This window comes from Tursiops truncatus, chromosome 15 (assembly GCF_011762595.2).
Source record: "Tursiops truncatus isolate mTurTru1 chromosome 15, mTurTru1.mat.Y, whole genome shotgun sequence".
In the NCBI taxonomy this organism is placed as follows: Eukaryota; Metazoa; Chordata; class Mammalia; order Artiodactyla; family Delphinidae; genus Tursiops; species Tursiops truncatus.
Window position 1 is genome coordinate 21,491,985 of NC_047048.1, and position 17,580 is coordinate 21,509,564.

The 17,580-nt window shown below is 45.4% G+C and overlaps 1 protein-coding gene and 1 non-coding gene across 2 annotated transcripts in view; one reads left to right on the forward strand and one right to left on the reverse strand.

The window, feature by feature from the left end:
• Nucleotides 1-17,580, reverse strand: part of VWA3A (von Willebrand factor A domain containing 3A) — a gene marked incomplete at its 5' end in the record, with an annotated part of 47,280 nt that overhangs the window by 15,517 nt on the left and 14,183 nt on the right. Inside the window, 10 exons of the mRNA XM_033840157.2 lie at nucleotides 2,256-2,326; nucleotides 4,681-4,876; nucleotides 5,319-5,463; nucleotides 5,661-5,735; nucleotides 10,090-10,209; nucleotides 11,670-11,764; nucleotides 12,222-12,302; nucleotides 13,943-14,046; nucleotides 14,156-14,291; nucleotides 15,932-16,057. Of these exons, the coding sequence (XP_033696048.2) occupies nucleotides 2,256-2,326; nucleotides 4,681-4,876; nucleotides 5,319-5,463; nucleotides 5,661-5,735; nucleotides 10,090-10,209; nucleotides 11,670-11,764; nucleotides 12,222-12,302; nucleotides 13,943-14,046; nucleotides 14,156-14,291; nucleotides 15,932-16,057 (1,149 nt within the window). The remainder of the gene's footprint in view (nucleotides 1-2,255; nucleotides 2,327-4,680; nucleotides 4,877-5,318; nucleotides 5,464-5,660; nucleotides 5,736-10,089; nucleotides 10,210-11,669; nucleotides 11,765-12,221; nucleotides 12,303-13,942; nucleotides 14,047-14,155; nucleotides 14,292-15,931; nucleotides 16,058-17,580) is intronic.
• LOC117308403 (U6 spliceosomal RNA) lies at nucleotides 7,019-7,126 on the forward strand. The gene has a single exon (XR_004522383.1). It is a non-coding gene; the product is annotated as a U6 spliceosomal RNA (small nuclear RNA).

The window sequence follows — 17,580 nt, forward strand, 5'->3', positions numbered from 1 at the left end:
CCATTTTACAGGTAAGGAAACCAAAGCTTATGAATTTAAAGGACTTGTCCAAGGCCATACTGTGAGTGAGTAGAGGATCTTCCATTCAATCCCAGGCAGGTCTTGTTCCAAAGCCAGTGTTCTCTGCATATGTGGACCCAGCAGCCACATGTGGTGGTCAGCTCACCATGTGCCCAGGGCCGACCCTGGATGCTGGCAGAAGAGTGGTGTGATAATTCGTTCCTTTGCCTATATATTTCTCAACTGCCTGCAAGCTTCTTCAATAATTATTCTCAATCAAGGCACTAGAAGACACCACTCAAATGTAACTAACATCATAAGAAGGGTGGGTTAAACCATTAGTGCCCATTAACACCTTGTGAGTGAGTTTATCAGATAAGGGAGCAGGACTATTGTGCACCTGAGAAGCAGTTGAATAAAGCAGCAAAGAGGGACCCTTTCTGGGAGGACAGCTCAGGCACGTCTAGGGGAGCTGCAGGTTTGCCAATCTATGGCCCTGCCCTCCCAAGAGCTCACCATGTAGTTGGGGAGACGGGCAGTCCTGACAATGGTCGTATTTGAAATGTGAGTCACGTCCACCTACGTGTCCTCTGTGCACCTCATGGCTTGAGCTGCCCCACACCTCTATGTCCAGGCCTCATCTTTATCCACCTGCCTGAAGGATGCCCCCACTTGTTATCTCACAGGCCCCGCAAACTCACCTTTGTTCTAGGCCCACCCTCCCCGAATCCCCACCTGTTTTCTCTCTCTGGGTCCTGTCTACCAGGTCCCACCACAAGGAACTTGGGAGTCATCCTGGGATTTCTTCTTCTTCCTCACCCCATTCACTCAATCAGCCACAAGTTTGGTCAATTCTTCCTTAAAGACATGTTCTCACATTTGTTCCCTTATTTCCATTCTCACTGCTTCCGATGCGATCTGGTCCCGCTCTCGTCTCACCTTGAACTGCTCAACTCCCTCTCTGAGGAGGTAACATTTTAGTGAAACTTGAATCGTAAGGAGCAATCATGGATGACCTGGGAGGGGAACAGTTGGTGAAGGAAGTGGCAGGTACAAAGGCCTTGAGTTTAGGAATGAGACTGATGTGTTCAAGAACGTACGGGCCAGGACGTAGAGCACACGGACCTGAAACCAGTGACTTACAGGACACTCTCACATTTCATTGGAAGCCTTTGGTGTCTGTGGATCAGCACAAAGGTGGAAAGCTGATGTGGGATGAGTCGTGTCCCCCAAAAAGGCATGTTGAAGTTCCCCTGTACCCATAAACATGACCTGACTTGGAAACAGGGCCTTTGTAGATGTAATTAAGATGTAAGTTAATGAGGTTGTAGTGGGAGGGTGGGCCCTTAATCCAATACAACTGGTGTCCTTATAAGAGGAGAAGAGACACAGACACACACACAGAGGGAGGAGAGCCATGTGGAGATGGAAGCAGAGATTGGGGTTCTGCTGCCAAGGACAGGCAAGGATTGCTGTTGCCAAGGACTCCCTCCTTGACCAAACTTTAGTCATGTTCCTCTGAGCCCTCTTCTTGACTGGGCTTTGACTTTGGCCTGCTGAACCCAGTTTTAGCAAAGAATCCTGTTGAACCTGTTTAGCAAGAATCCCCCTACCCTCGATATCTGGTCAACTTCATCTTAGTAATTTTCCATCCACTGACCCTCTCACTCTGCTCATTGGCTATAAATGCCCAGCTATCTTTGCTGTATAATCGGAGTTGAGTTCAATCTCTCTCCCCTATTGCAGTCGTCTTGAATAATGTCTTCCTTGCCATTTTTTTTTTTTTCTGCAGTATGCGGGCCTCTCCCTGCTGTGGCCTCTCCCGTGGCAGAGCACAGGCTCCGGACGCACAGACTCAGCGGCCATGGCTCACGGGCCCAGCCGCTCCGCGGCATGTGGGATCTTCCCGGACCAGGACTCGAACCTGTGTCCCCTGCATTGGCAGGTGCACTCTCAACCACTGCACCACCAGGGAAGCCCTTCCTTGCCATTTTTAACAAGTGTCCAGGGCAATTTCATTTTCTTTAACAGCCACCATCACCAGAAGCTAGGAAGAGGTAAAGAGGGATTCTACCCAGAGCCTTCGGTGGGGACATGGCCCTCTTGATACCTTGATTTCAGACTCCAGCCTCTGGGACTGTGCGGGAATAAATGTCTGTTGTTTTAAGCCACCCAGTTTGTGGTACTTCATATGGCAGCCCCAGGACCCTAACACAGAAGCCAGCGCAGTCATTTGCCCCACACCTAAGGCATACCTTCTGGGAGTAGTTGAGAGCCTTTTCCATCTCAGACGTGATGGCACTGATATCATCGCTTTCGTAAATACCTGGAAACGAAGCAAACAAAGTCATGATCGATCGTGGGGAAGGGATGGAGATCCTGGCAAGTGTCCACATCTGTAAACACGTGGGCCATGTGGAGGTGACCTCAGCCTAAGGGGCAGGGTGGGGTCTTAATGGGCTTAGCTGACTAGCCACCCCCCATACTTTCTGGTGGTAAAGGGGATGGATGGGTATAGTGAGGATACCAAGAGCGGGGCTGGCCTTGGGACCCAGCACCCTGGCACCCAGCCAAGAGCTCTCACCCACAGGAAGCGTAGGTCAGGGGAAAGGTCCTGCTCCTCCAGTGAATAAAAAGATCCACCTTGGGGTTAATTAAAGTAGCTAATGTCTGTAGTGAATAATGTCTGTAGTAATATCTCAAATATGACTCATTTGAGAGGGACTAGAGTATAATGACTAACAAGACAGACTCTGGGTTCAAATCCTGGTTCTACTACTTACTACATCTATGCTTTGGGTTCTGTGTCTCAGCTTCCCTATCTGTAAAATGGGGATAATAGTAATAACACACTTCATAGGGTTATTGTGAGGAACGAATCACAACATATGTAAAACACTTAAAACCGTGTCTGGCATATAATAGCTAGTCTATAAATGTCTGCTATTATTAATAATAATCAACAATAATAACTTAAATGTATATGCCTAGCACTTTTCATGAGTTCCACCCCTGGCTATGCCACTAATTTTGTAATCACAGGCACCTCATGTTCTTGGGAGTCATTTCTTCATCCATAAATCAGAGAGGTCAGAATGCACTAGCATGTCCCAAGCTTCAGTCCCTCCTGAATCACGTCACAATTTTGCCTTGTCTGCACATCATCTAAACCATAATTTACTTAACATATATTTTTAATCAATTCACTTTCATTTCCTTAAAAGTACACACATATACAAAATTGAGATATAATTGACGTATAACACTATATTACTTTCAGATGTACAACATAATGATTTGATACTTGTGTATATTGTGAAATGATCACCATAAAAGTCTGGTTAACATCCTTTAAAAGCATATTTTAAAGAGAAAATTTATGTCACTGCTGACAATAAATGCTAGCATTTTTTAAATGAAATATTAAAACAATCATATAATCATTTAGGGGAGGGAAAAAAATTTTCCTCTACCCTCCTAGATTCTCCAGCTGGGGCCTTGGAAATCCAACTGACAAAAGACAGATTAACAAGAGAAAAATAGAGTTTATTAATGCATGTGGTGTGCATACATGGGGGAGAAACTCAGCGATGAGTTACTCAGAGGGAGTGGTTGGAACTTGGGGCTTCTGTAGCATCTTAACGAAGAACAATAGAAATGACAAGACAAAGGAAATGGGGTTTGGCTTTGAGGGCCGGCAAACTGTGGGAAGGTAAATATTTGGGGGGAACTAATGGAAGACAAGGGTTTTTTAGGTGAGGGTTGTTACGTAGATTCCTCTTGGTGCTGTGGAGAGCCCAGAGCTGCCAACCAGAGCTTAAGAGTCTAAGATTCACCCTTCTCCTCCTGGCACAGAAGCAGGACATAGAAATTTATGTCCTGCTTTTAGGCAAATGGGGGAAGGGGGAGCAGAGAGGTTTTGTGGCATCTGCTGTTCCTTAATTGTCTTCAGCTCAAAATAATCCTTATGCCAAATTGGCACATATTGAGGTGGCATATTCTGATCTCCTACAGCTATGGCCAAAAATTGTTGCTTTGTGTTCCATGTACAACTATCTTGCCAACCACCTGCTGCGAACATATCACCTTTTGAGAAACGCTAAACTAAGGGACCTTTAGGGCCCCTTCCAGCCCCGACATTCTAAAATATATATATATATATATATAATTTTTTTTTTTTTTTTCTGGTATGCGGGCCTCTCACTGTTGTGGCCTCTCCCATTGCAGAGCACAGGCTCCGGACGCACAGGCTCAGCGGCCATGGCTCACGGGCCCAGCCACTCCGCAGCATGTGGGATCCTCCCGGACCAGGGCACGAACCCGTGTCCCCGGCATCGGCAGGTGGACGCTCAACCACTGCACCACCAGGGAAGCCCTAAAATATTTTTAAGTGTTTTACTTTTTTTCTTTTTCACTTTAAAACAATTATGGGAAGATACCCATAACATAAAATGTACCACTGTAACCATTTTTAAGTGTACAGTTCAGCAACATTAAGTACATTTACACTGCCTTGCAGCCATCGCCACCATCCATCTCCAGAACAGTAATTTTACATTTGCAAATGTGATTTTCACATACCGCTTTCCTGGAATATGTCTATAGCATAGGGAGCTATATTGGCACTGAGACAACTGTCTGGAAAGAAAGATGTGGAGAGTTCAGCCAACCCTTACGCACCTGTGTCTCCAAACCAGTGGAAGCGGCCCCCAGCAGCCCGGGTGAACTCCCGGTAGGCGGCGGCCGTGTCACTGCGGCTGGCATAGCAGGCAGGGGGCGTGGTGTCCATCTGTGACTCGCCCACGTAGAAGAGACACACGTTCAGCTGTAAGTCACAGCCCACACGGGCCTCGGCCACGTAGGCGCTGAGCATGGCCTGTGCGGAGACAGGGAGGAGGGGCCCACAGCTGAGGGCTCTCCAAGCCGCTGATCTCGGGTCAATTCAGCCTAATTGCTTTCTTGAGGACCTACTGTGTACCTGGTCTAGTAAGTATGTGGCACTGAGGATGGAAAGGTGAAAGAGCCTGGGTCACCATTTCTCTTACTATCTTAATAGGGCCTGGCCGGGGAGCTGGGCCTGAGATCCTAGACCAGCATCCTCGACGCCCCGTGGAAGCTTGTTAGAGATGCAGACTCTCAGGCCCCTTCGGAACCAGGTCTAACAACATCTGCATTTGAACAACATCTCCAGGTGATTCTTTGGCACGATAAAGTCCAGACTGGAAAAATCATGCTGGAGAAACCAGTTGCTAGGCGTCCACCTAGCGGAAGATGTGGGGTCGCGAAGGATAAGGGATGCCCAGGACTGGCCTACCCACCACGTCCTGGTCAGGGATGCCCCCGGTGAAGAGGTAGATGCCCTGTGATTGCTGTTTGTCTTTGTCCTTGAAGTCCACTTCCACAGCCTTCCGCAGGGCGCTGAGGACGTTCCTGCTGCCTTGACACTGCAGGCTCAGGACCCACCTGGGGGGCGGGGAGGGCCATGCTGAGAGGGAGGGCCATGCTGAGGGGGAGGGCGGGGAATGGAAGGCGCTTGTTTCCTGATTTATGCCTGAGTCCCTCGGATGGCAAAGATTCTAGAGAGAGCTACTTTCTGGGGGAGGGGGCCCAGAAAATAATAGCACAGGGGAGGCTGACGTCAGACCCAGCAGGTCACTTACCGCCAGGCGCTTTGTAAGTTGCTATGGCTCGCGGCAACCATCTCGGGCCTCCAGCTTTCAATGGTGCTTCCAAACCTTGGAAAAAAAGGAAAGAGGGCTTGTTCTTAGGGGGGAAATCCATGCCCCAGCTCTTTGGGCTCCCCAGGATTTTAAGGGGGCAAGATTTTGATTACACCCCCAGAATGTTAGGATGCCACTGGCCTGGGCCAGCCACAAGATCTCCTTGCTGGTCATGACACGTCTCAGCACATTCACGGTGGGAGCAGAGTTGTGCCCTCAGTGGAGACACAGTCAGCACCAGTTTGGCCAGACTTCCCTCCTGAAGAAGGGTCACGCCCTTCTCTGTGTGAACTTCCTCACCCCCAGGGAAGAAGTCGTTTCTCCCTTTTTAGCTCTGATTCATCCTCACAACACAGTTTTCACTCTCCATCTGCACTATAGCTTTTCTTTTGTATATGTATCAGCTCATTTTCCCTATAAGACAGAACTTAAATCTTTGAGAAGAGGATTTATCCCCTTTATCAAGGAAAAGATGTCCTCTCTCTGGTTCAAGAGCGATTCCTCCTCCTGGGCTATTGACTTCACCACCACCAATCTCTTCTGAGACCTTGTCCCACAGTGACCTCTCTCCCACACACATGCCCAGCGTCTACTTCCGTCTTCCCCATCGCCTCTCTTAAATATAACTTCTTCGTCTACCAGCTACTTCTCTCTCTTTCCTCTTCCCCCTCACAGACATGCTCCCTAGAAAAACAGTGTTACCACGTCCTCCTCATCTTCTGCTTCTCAACCCCCTGCAGTTAAGCTTCCTCCCCAGTTCTCTGATAAATATTAACAAGGACCTCCTTTCCCCCTCCCATGGAAATATCTCTATTTCAGTTGGATAAAAATTCTAACAATATACAAAGAGTGAAAATTCCTCCAATTTTATCCCCCTCCCCCCAATTTCTGTTAACTCTTTGTTCTATATTCTTTTGGATTTAAAAAAAAAAAAAGTGTAGGACTTCCCTGGTGGTCCAGTGGCTAAGACTCCATGCTCCCAATGCAGGGGGCCCGGGTTCAATCCCTGGTCAGGGAACTAGATCCTGCGTGCCACAACTAAAAGATCCCACGGGCTGCAACTAAGAGCCGGCGCAGACAAATACATATTTTTTAATGTATTTAAAATGTATTTAAAATAAATACATATTTTTAAAATATGCATAGTTGCATAGTCTATTCTATTCAATAGAATAGAATTCTATTGTCAGGATTATTTTACCAATTTCCTCTTGCTTTTTTCCAGGTTTGCCAACCATTAGAACTCTGCACTGAAAGGCTTAATCGAAGGAACAAAGAACATACACTTAAAAGATTTAGTGCTTGCTTCAGCAGCACATATACTAAAATTGGAACGATACCAAGAAGATTAGCATGGTCCCTGCGCAAGGTTGACACGCAATAAATTAGTAGGAGTTTGCGATTAACAGATACACACTACTATAAATAAAATAGATAATCAACAAGGACTTACTGTCTAGCATGGGGAACTATACTCAATATTTTGTAATAACCTATAAGAGAAAAGAATCTGAAAAAGAATATATATATATATATACATATATATATACGAAACTGAATCACTTTGCTCTACACCTGAAACTAACACAACATTGTAAATCAACTATACTGGAATAAAAACATTTAATACAAGGGCTATACCAAATTACACTTCCACCAGTACTTTCCAAGAGTGCCCTTTTCACCAGATTATCATCAGCACTGGGTATTATCAATCTTTTAAATACTTGCCAAAATGAATTGCAGCAACATTGTATCTCATTGTTTTCCTATCAGGGAGCGCTACTGCCAGATTCAGTGGATTCCTGCATTCTTCCCCTTCCTTCTTTGCTTCTGCAGGCTCTAACTCTGTTTTTTTTCCCTTGGGAAAGCGTAAACACCTTTCTCTCCTGGTTTTCCTCCTGGCTTTCTAGCTGTTCCTCTCTTGCTTCTTTGGCGGTTCCCTCTCTCTGCCCACACTCCAAATGGCAGTTCTTCCCAAGTTCTGTCCTTGGTTATCATCTCTCCCCCTTCACGTCTCCACAGGTGTAATTCTTGCCCTCCCATGTCTTCAACCAAAATGCTGATGGCTCGCAAACCCGTACTTCTTGGCTAGAGCTCCTAACGGGAGAATCCCCAGACTCCTGAGGACCTCAAACTCTATATGTTTATCTTCCAAGCTCTGCTCCACCTGGCACATCCTCTCCTCACCATTCCCTCATCCCCTACAGCCAAACAGTGACTGCATTCTGTAGATTCTAACTCCCCCGCACCCCTCACAGGCCTCCCCGTCTTTCATTCCCGCTGCCTTGGCTCAAGCCCCCTCTACCCCTGCAGTGGTCTAACTGGTCTCCCCTCCAGTATCGCATCCTTTCAGTCCACTCTTCCCCTGGTAGCTCGAGCGTTTCAAGATTATTACTCTTGCTTAAAATCCTTCAATACCTATACGTTCTATAGTATAAAAACTCCCATATAAAGCCTCCATCCCCTGGTGTTTTATTTTGTTTTCTGGTCATGCCCAGTCTCTCCCTCTCACCCCTTACTCACACTGAACTATTCACACTGACAGTTCCCAGGGTTCTGTAGTACGTCCATCACACCCCTGTGCCTCTGCTTATTCTGTTCCCTACACCTGGAACGCCCTTTCTCCCCATTTCCTCCATCACTCCCATGCGCTAGGCAAACACTTACTCATTTGTCAAGACTCAGCTAAAGGGTCACTTCCTCTGTGAAGATTTCCTGACCTTACTCTACCCAGGTGGAATAGACTGACCCTGCCTTTGAGCCCTCGAAGTCCCATATCCTCCCTTTTACTTATTTCTTCAGAAAACATTTAATAGCACTTATATTTTGACACACCTGTCTCCTACTACTAGGCCATAAATTCCTTGAGGATAGGCATTGTGTGTTTTAACTTCTGTATCCCTAATGCCTGGCATAGTGACGGTGCATGGCAGGCTTTCAATAAAAGTTCGTTGAATGAATGAATGGATGGATGGATGAATGAATGAAAATATTGTCCAAAATGCTTCTCTAAGCATTTTTTCTGTAGAATTTATTAGGGAAAGATTAGACCCTGGTACAGTTTAATATATAATATTAACTGCTGACTTATTAGGTTTAGAACACTTCCTATTTCATGTGAAGTTGTATAAAAATATATATATATATTTTTTATATGTATAAAAATATACATAAATATTTTATATGTATAATATATATATATAAAATATATAAATAAATATATATATATAAAAATATATATCCCTGGCGCAGTGGTTAAGAATCTCCCTGCCAATGCAGGGGCACGGGAAGATCCCACGTGCTGCGGAGCAACTAAGCCTGTGCGCCACAACTACTGAGCCTGCCCTCTAGAGCCCACGAGCCACAACTACTGAGCCTGCGTGCCTAGAGCCTGTGCTCCGCAACAAAAGAAGTCTCTGCAATGAGAAGCCCGCACATGGCAATGAAGAGTAGCCCCTGCTCACCGCAACTAAAGAAAGCCCACACGCCACAACTAAAGAAAGCCCGCACGCAGCAACAAAGACCCAATGCAGCCAAAAATAAAATTAATTAATTAAAAAATGTATATATATAACTATACATATATTTAAATTATATATAATTATAGATTAAAAATATAAGTAACTATGTAGACAGAAGTATAACAAATATATATAGTATTATATATAGTCATATATAATTTAAATGTATATGTAGTTAAACACTTGTTATATATTGAATATTTACATTTTAAATTTAAGTTTATATTTAAAATTTATACATAAAATATATAATTTAAATATATAGTTATATAGTTTTAATTTATACTATATATACTTATATATAATTTAAATATATAGTTTTATATATAATTAAATCATATAGTTTTATATATAACTGTATAATTTAATTCTATATAGCTATATATAATACACAACATATAACTATATACAAAAATTATATTGATATATCTATGTATAATTAAAATTTATAATTGGAATTCTGAATGCTTGAAATACTGTGGCTTGCTAGAACTGAGCTAGGAGCCAAGCCTGGGGGCCCTTCTTTTTCTCTTTTGTGTTTATCAGCTTGGTAGCCAAATGGGGCAATGGGCTGAGTTACTTTATCCTGGCTGATCAAGCAATGTGTTTTGGGTCCGCTTATCACCTTCGCCCCAGTGGGACTGTCCTGCAACCATTTAATTATTCACTGCCCCAAACAAGATCATTCAAATCAGATAAACTGACGGCCCTCCTAGGATGCTGGGTGCCCATACATCTGTTGTTCTGCCAGGAGCCTCAGCCCAGGGATGGCATCCGAGTGCACACGCCCTCCCCACCACGGGAAGCGGGAAGCGGGAAGCGGGAAGCAGGAAGCGGGAGCGTACGCGATGATGTTGAAGCAGTCCTTGTTGGACAGCTGCTCCTCCAGCAGAAGTCTCAGGGAGTGCTGGATATGAATAATGTACATGGAATTGGTCACAGAGATATCGAGCAGTATAACCACCCTAAAAAGAAACACAAGCTTTAAGAGGAGAACCGAACCTCTCAGATAATGTTTATTTTGTTCCATTTTACTATTTAACGTTTTTTCCAGGGGAGTTCTGCATGCCAAATTCATAGCTGGCCAAATCTCCATGGTCTGAAGTCAACACAGGCGGGTTTACAACAGTAGAACCTTCTCTCCAGGAGGGTCTATCATGGTATAAAGCCTCGTGGTGGAGATGGTTTAAGGGCAGGGCTGCATATAATGATTTCGTACATTTCCTTGTTTTAAATTACTAGTATTCAATATTATTATAGGTTTGGGTCTATGAAGGGAAAACAGAAACAAGCTAAGCAAGTTAGATGGGAAATTAGGCGTAACTGGGGCCTCTGGGGAAATGTATCATTATTTTCTCTCTCTGTTTTAAGATCTCTAGTGCTATTCAGCCTTCTCCTTTTATTACTTCAAATCTTATAGTCCCATCTCCTCCCCCCACATCCTCATTTTGAGACAGCTATGGATAGCAAAAGAAAATCCACTGGATAGAGAGTCAGAAGGCCTTGGTTCAAGTCCCACTTCCTGTGTGGCCTTAGGCAAGTCGCAATACCTCTCTGATCCTTGGCATATTTAACTATAAACTACTTATAATGAGACTTCATAGGGTTGCTTTGAGAAGTAAATGATATAATAGATGAATAGTATTACAAAGCATAATACTTGGTAGGTGGTAAGGCATCAAGTAAGGTATGGAAGCGATAATGATATTTTGGATACCTATTGTTTCTGCCTACTCAGCATCCATTACCTCTTCTCACAGCAGCATCTTGATTTTTGGGGGGCGAGGAGGGGGAATACCTCTGTCTCTAACAGTCCATTTGAGTTGAGTAGAGCTGACGCCAGCCCAAGCTTTAAGAGTGGACATTTGACCCCAGGCAATCAGAACATCAAACCCTCTTGGCCCTAGTGAATAGCTCAAGGATGGACCCTTGCCCCCAGCCCTGGGAGTGCTAAACTGGAAGGAAGGAAGTTGGGAGCTTTGGGCGGCTATCTCGCCACCTGGAGGGGAAAGCCAGCCTGAAAACAAAACGAACAGAGAGGAAAACAGAGCTGAGGGATGGAGAGAGATTCCTGACATGCATGAACCTCTGGATCAAGCCGTGCCTGAAGACAGCTATCAAATCTAGTCTAGATTTTTCAGTTACCTTAACCAGACTTCCCTGATTTGTTTAAGTCAATTTGCACTTAGTTTCTGTTGCTTTTTAGCAGAAAGATTCCTGAGTGACATTGTTGGTATTGAGTGATGTTTGTTGATGTTGGGGATGATGGTGGTGACTTTTCCCTCCAGGGGTTCTACTGAGTGATTACTGATCCTTAATCTAAATGTTGGCTTCTGATGCTACCAACAGGGAATTCATGAGTTGCTTGAGTGCTGTGTCACACATGACACCCATGAAGGACAAGAACACTACTGGGGGAAGGTACCTTTTTTCGCAGACGGTGCCCCAGATTCTTCTGCTGGCCAAGGAGAGCCACTCGATCCGTCTCTCATACATCCGCATAGCTCTGCTGAGCTGTTTCTGCAAACTCATGCGCCACACACAGTGAGCAACTGCGCAGAGCATGGCCGATTAAGGGGTCTGGGGGGAAGGGGGTGTACCCCACTTGGTTTCTGGGAATGGTATGTCAAGGCCATGGGTACCCAGGCAGTACAGACATTCCGTTAAAGCATGGACGAGTCTGCCACAGGATCAGGAAGGGAAGAGTCAAAGTATTTCATTGCCTCAGATGGGGAGGAGGTAAATGTTGACCCAAAGGATCAGAGGCTTTTTTTTTTTTTTTTTTTTTTTTGGATCAGAGGCTTTTGATCCAGGTCCCTGCCTGGGGAGGAGGTGGAGAAAGTCCCACAGGGGCCTGTGGGTGGAGTACAGTCTCTGTTTATAAGAGAGGGAGTTCAGTCAGTGGCTTGGTGCCTCCACATTCCACCCATCTCCCTCCCCGCACCCCATATTCTGACTAATGGGACCCACCACTGACCTGGTACTCATACAGGAAGGGCAGGTCCACGTGAATATTCTTCATTGTCCCATCATGCCATTCAAACTGTACCATTGCCTTCTGCACTCAGGTGTGGCCAGGAGGGGAGCAGGTGAACAGAAGCACAGGTGGGGAAGGATTTGAAGTGTAAATTGGCCACTGGGCTCTCCAAGTGAGATGCAAGAGAGGGAAATGGGCTCTTAGCACATCTGGGGTTGGATTCTTCCCCACACAGCAGGCCATTGCCTTGTCTGGAGCTGGCAGCAGAGGGCCTTCGGGATGCAGTCCCCTGAATGAACTGTGCCTGACAGCAAGCCAGCTCCCTTCTCAGGAGGCTCTTCTGAACATCAGGGTCTTTACTACAAGATAGGGCTGGAGGTTTGGTAATAGCAGAGTTGGAGACCTTAAAACTTACTAGCCATGAGTTCTTAGGTTTGGGAACCCAGATGGGCCTTCACGGACACTTTGAAAATCAAATTCGTTCACTTTGTTCTTTCATCCTCCACCAAGTTGTCATATCTCTAACTATCACTCCTTCCACCTAGTCATCCATCCATGGGTTGCCAGAACTCTACATGCCCACACTCTCTCTTTCCTTTCATTCTTCTGCCTTTCCACTGATCGTTCTTTTCCTTCCTTTTCTTTTTTTTGACCACACGGTGTGGCATGTGGGATCCTAGTTCCCCAACCAGGGATCGAACCCATGTCCCCTGCAGGGGGAGCGCAGAATCTCAACCACTGGACCACCAGGGAAGTTCCTCCACTGATCTTTCTATTTGCCCATTACCATTATACCGTCCTTCCATTTTTCCATCCTTCCACCCTTCCATTAATCTTTACTTTCATTCTTCCGTCTTTTTTTAAAAATATTTATTTATTTATTTAATGTATTTATTTGGCTGTGCCCGGGTCTTAGTTGCAGCACACGCGACCTTTATTTCTACGTGAGGGATCTTGGTTGTGGCATGAGGGATCTAGTTCCCTGACCAGGGATCAAACCCAGGCCCCCTGCATTGGGAGTGCAGAGTCTTAACCACTGGACCACCAGGGAAGTCCCCATCCTTTCATCTTTTTAATTTTATCCTGTCATCCATTTCCAATTTCCCTTCCATCCTTCCATCTGTTCACTTTTCCATCCATACATCCATCCAACCATCCATCCATTCTTTTACCTATTCATTCATCATTTCCATCCATCCGCTCATTCATCCTTTTCATTCTTCTTTCCATCCTTCCTTCCAGCCACCATTCACTGAGTGCTTATTTGTACTAGATATCGGGGATAGAGGGTTGGAGAAGAGCTTTTTCTTTTAAAGGGCTCATACTTTGGTGGGGATTAGACATGTGACAAATACACACATTAGCGCATTACAGGAGCGATAGTAGAAGTCTGTACAAGGTATAGCGAGGACACAAAGAGAGTGTGTTCTGAATGGGGAGGAGGAAAACCTCCATGGAGGAGGTGACCGTGGTGCCCAAGATACTCCCTCTTACCCCAGTCTCCCAAGTTTCATTTTCGTATCTTTGAAAAACAGCAGTTAGAGTAGATTTGATGAGGGTTCTAGAGTCCTGGGTGGAACGCCTCCATCCCACTCCAGGCCCTCAGGCCCTTGCTCCTTGGGCTCTGTCTTATGACTTCTATTTCCTGAACATTTCAGAAAGGAAGTACCACGCAGGAGCTCCCCTGCAAAGGACTGGACAGAACTCTGAATCTGAGTTACCTCGTGGATAGTTGCTGATACTGTCTTCCGGAGAATAGGCACAAATTCCTCCACGGGAGAGAATGCATTGGGTGCCAGAACCTGATAAAGGCTTAGCTTCTTGGCTGTAAAAATAAATGGTGGGGTTTGAGGCACCACTCATGAAGCCCCAAAGGGTTCATTCCTTTCCGTTAGTCACCTGAGTCCTGGGTTCTTCCCTCTTTTGGTATTTACCTTTCAGGCTATTGGTCTTTAGCCATTCTGCAGAAGTCTTGTCCAAGTTTGGGAACTCAATAGTGAGGGGATCCTCATGTTTTGGGGGTTTAGGCAAGAGACTCGTGAGTGGCCTCTTTGCAACCTCTGTGGAAATCTAATCGAAATGAAAAATCATCCTTACATCATCATCTTTTAGAGCTGGAAAGTCCACGGTCTCCCCCACCCATCCAAGGGAGCATCTTAAAACATTACCTGGTAAACTAAAGGCAGTTCTGCCTTCCCCTCCCACTATCCCCATCCGCTTCTCAGGAGATTTCTGGAATTTCCAGGAGAAGAGAGAGGTGTACCCAGAAACTCCCTTCCTCTTTCACTTGTCCATCCTCCTCACGCCTTCCCACCCTTACCATTAAGGTAAGCACCTCGGACTCCAAGATGACAGGTGGTCTTGCCAAGGGCTCAAATATAAGGCTCCAGGGAACTAAAAAGTATCTCCTGCACCGAATCATTTAGGGAGCCCTGATCTAGCCCACCCGCCCTCGCCCACACTTACAGCCAAAAACCTGAGCTTCTGAGAGGTTAAATCACAGATAGCTCACGTATGAGGAAAACACCGAACAGCAATTCCCAAACTCCAGACATTCGAGCACCTCCTTCATGAACTTTGCTACGAGTACCACTGTACTGTTATTTACTTAATATTTTAAAAAATCAAACATATAACATTAAATCTTTTTAATTATAATAATATTAATTGAAATTAACGTTAATTTTAATTTTTGACTTCCTTTTTTTGTACTTAAATAACTTTAGAAAGATCTATTTCTGTCATAATGAGCTAGCTTTAAATGCATAACATTGAAAAGAATATTAATCTATGTATCACCTTATCATCATCTTGCAAACTACAAGTAGTACATGTGTTTCATTTGGGGAAACATCTGGCAAGGTTTTGGCATCAAACAGACCTGGGTTCAATTGAGACTAATCAGCTTCCCTCTGTGATCTCAGGCAAATTATTTAAACTTTTAACTTCAGTTTTCTCATCTGTAAAATGGGGGTAATAACATACCTACCGCAGACTGTGGTTGTAAAGATAAAATAAGGCATTTAAAGAATTAAGCACTGTGCCCATCTTATAGTGAGCACTCAGCAAATGAAAGCTATTATAATACTAATACTTATTGTTATTGTTTTAGATAGTAGAAGAGCTGAAACTAAAATTCAAAATCCCAGTCTAGGTGCTGTGTTTCTTTCACTACATCCAGCCAGGTCAAAACGTCCGGTACCCCAAATCCATACATTCATTCTGTGAAGCTATAAACGCATTACCAGTTCTCCTCGGTACGCAGCTTTACCGGTGATTGTGTCCATAAGCTTTCTGAGTTACTCTGTTGGTGTTTAATTAAGCGTCCTCAAGCAGGGCCTTTGCCCTGAATGAGATACTGGTGGGAAGACCGTCTTCAAGACAGCCTACCCTGTGTGGTTGAGGTTTTCATCATTCTCCAAACTGGGGGGAAGGGAGGGGCAGTGGTAGGGGGAAGGGGTGGCAGGAGCCTGCTGGCCTTTCTCTGAAATAAATCTTTCGGATAGAAAATCCACCAGGATCCTTCCAGCGGAGGCCTGGGCAGCTCACAGCTGTTGGGACAGCGGGGGGCGGGGCCTCGCTTTGTTCCATTTTCGGGACGTGGGAGGCCTGGCAGCCGCTCCCTTGCGCGACAGGTGAGACAGGAGAGCACAGCAAGGCCAGCTGCGTGCCTCCGCGGAAGGTCTGAGCTTGGGGCTCTCACCACCTACCTCGTGCATCGAGCCGGTCCGCTCCTCGCAGGAGGCGCTCTGGTGCAGGGCTTGCACGTGGCCCCGGAGGCTCTGGGCCTCCTGGATTTCTGCCAGCAGCTCATCCACCTCCCGGCTGCTGTAGATCTGGGGGTGGTGAGGGCAATCAGTCATCCAGCAGTCACCTGGCTACCGGCAGTGGGAAAGGACAGGCAGCCACGTGAATCCCTAAGGCGGAGCGGCAGGCTCTTTAAAGCGGACGTTATAAACCGGGGTCCATGTGCAGGACAGAGCCTGCGAAAGTCAGTGTTCCATTTGTACAGTGTTGGCTTGCAGTGTTTTTAAACAATTGAAGGGCCGTCTAGCCTTAAAAATGGGAAGAAACACTTTATACCCTCTAGGATGACAATAATAATAATAATAATGATAGGAGGAGGCGGGGAGGGGAAGCAGGAGGAATTGGAACTGTGGGATGAGGGTGGAATTGTAAAATGGTGCAGCTGCTGTGGAGAACTGTTTGGTGGCTCCTCAAGAAATTAAACAGAATTACTACCTGACCCAGCATTTCTACTCCTAGCTTTATACCTACAGTAATCGAAAACAGGGACTCAGAAACTTGCACACCAGTAATCATACCAGTTCACAACAGCTCAAATGTCCATTGACTGATGAATGGATAAACAAAGTGTAGTATATCCAGAAAATGGAATATTATTCAACGCAAAAGGAACAAAGTTCTGATACGGGCTACAACATAGATGAACCTTGAAAACAGGATGCTAAGTGAAAGAAGATGGATGTGAAAGGTGTATGATTCCATTTATAGGAAATAGCCAGAAAAGGTAAATCCCTAGAGACAGAAAGCAGATTGGTGGTTACGTGGGGCTGCAGGGGAGGGGGAACAGGGGGTCACTGCTTTAATAGGTACAGAGTTTCCTTTCGGGGGGATGGAAATGTTTTGGAGCTAGATAAAGGTGGTGATCGCACAACACTGTGAATGTACTAACGTCCCCTGATTGTTCACTTTATGTTATGAGAATTTCACTGCAATTTTTTTAAAATGTAAAGAAATCACACACATACAAAAATCCAGGTTTCTGGCTCTTGTTGAAAAATCAGAAGACCTGGCAACACCGGTGGTCACGCTCCTACAGAGCACCGGGCTGGGGCTGTGCGGAGGTGCCTCTTTAGCTGCGGCAAGTGCTGTTTCATTCACCGCACTCCTTACCGCTCACTGTTGTGTCCCCATCGGAATCAGTTGTCACTTTTTGTCACCTCTGCACTGTTGTTTTGCCCATAATAACGAAGACAATGAAATTTGTTTTACCCATACCTCTACCAAGAGTGGAAAAACAACAGATAAGCCAAGAGGTTCACAGGTTTTAACAGAAAATATCTCTTAAACCAGCCAGTTTCATTCACTCACTGTCCTTTCCCAGCCCCTGGAGTCTGTGACTCCTCTAGAGTCTGGGCAATGAGGTAACAAGAAGGGGTTCTGCCCAAGGAAAATGTTGCCTGACCTTGGCTCCCTCATGGGAAATGTCCAACTTTTTGACACTTGAACACACTTGTGAGAGGCAAATATTCATGCGCTCACGGCGATTAGGTTAGCAGGCAAGGCACAGCCTATTAACTGTCACCTCCATTGTGGACGCGGAGTATGCGATGTT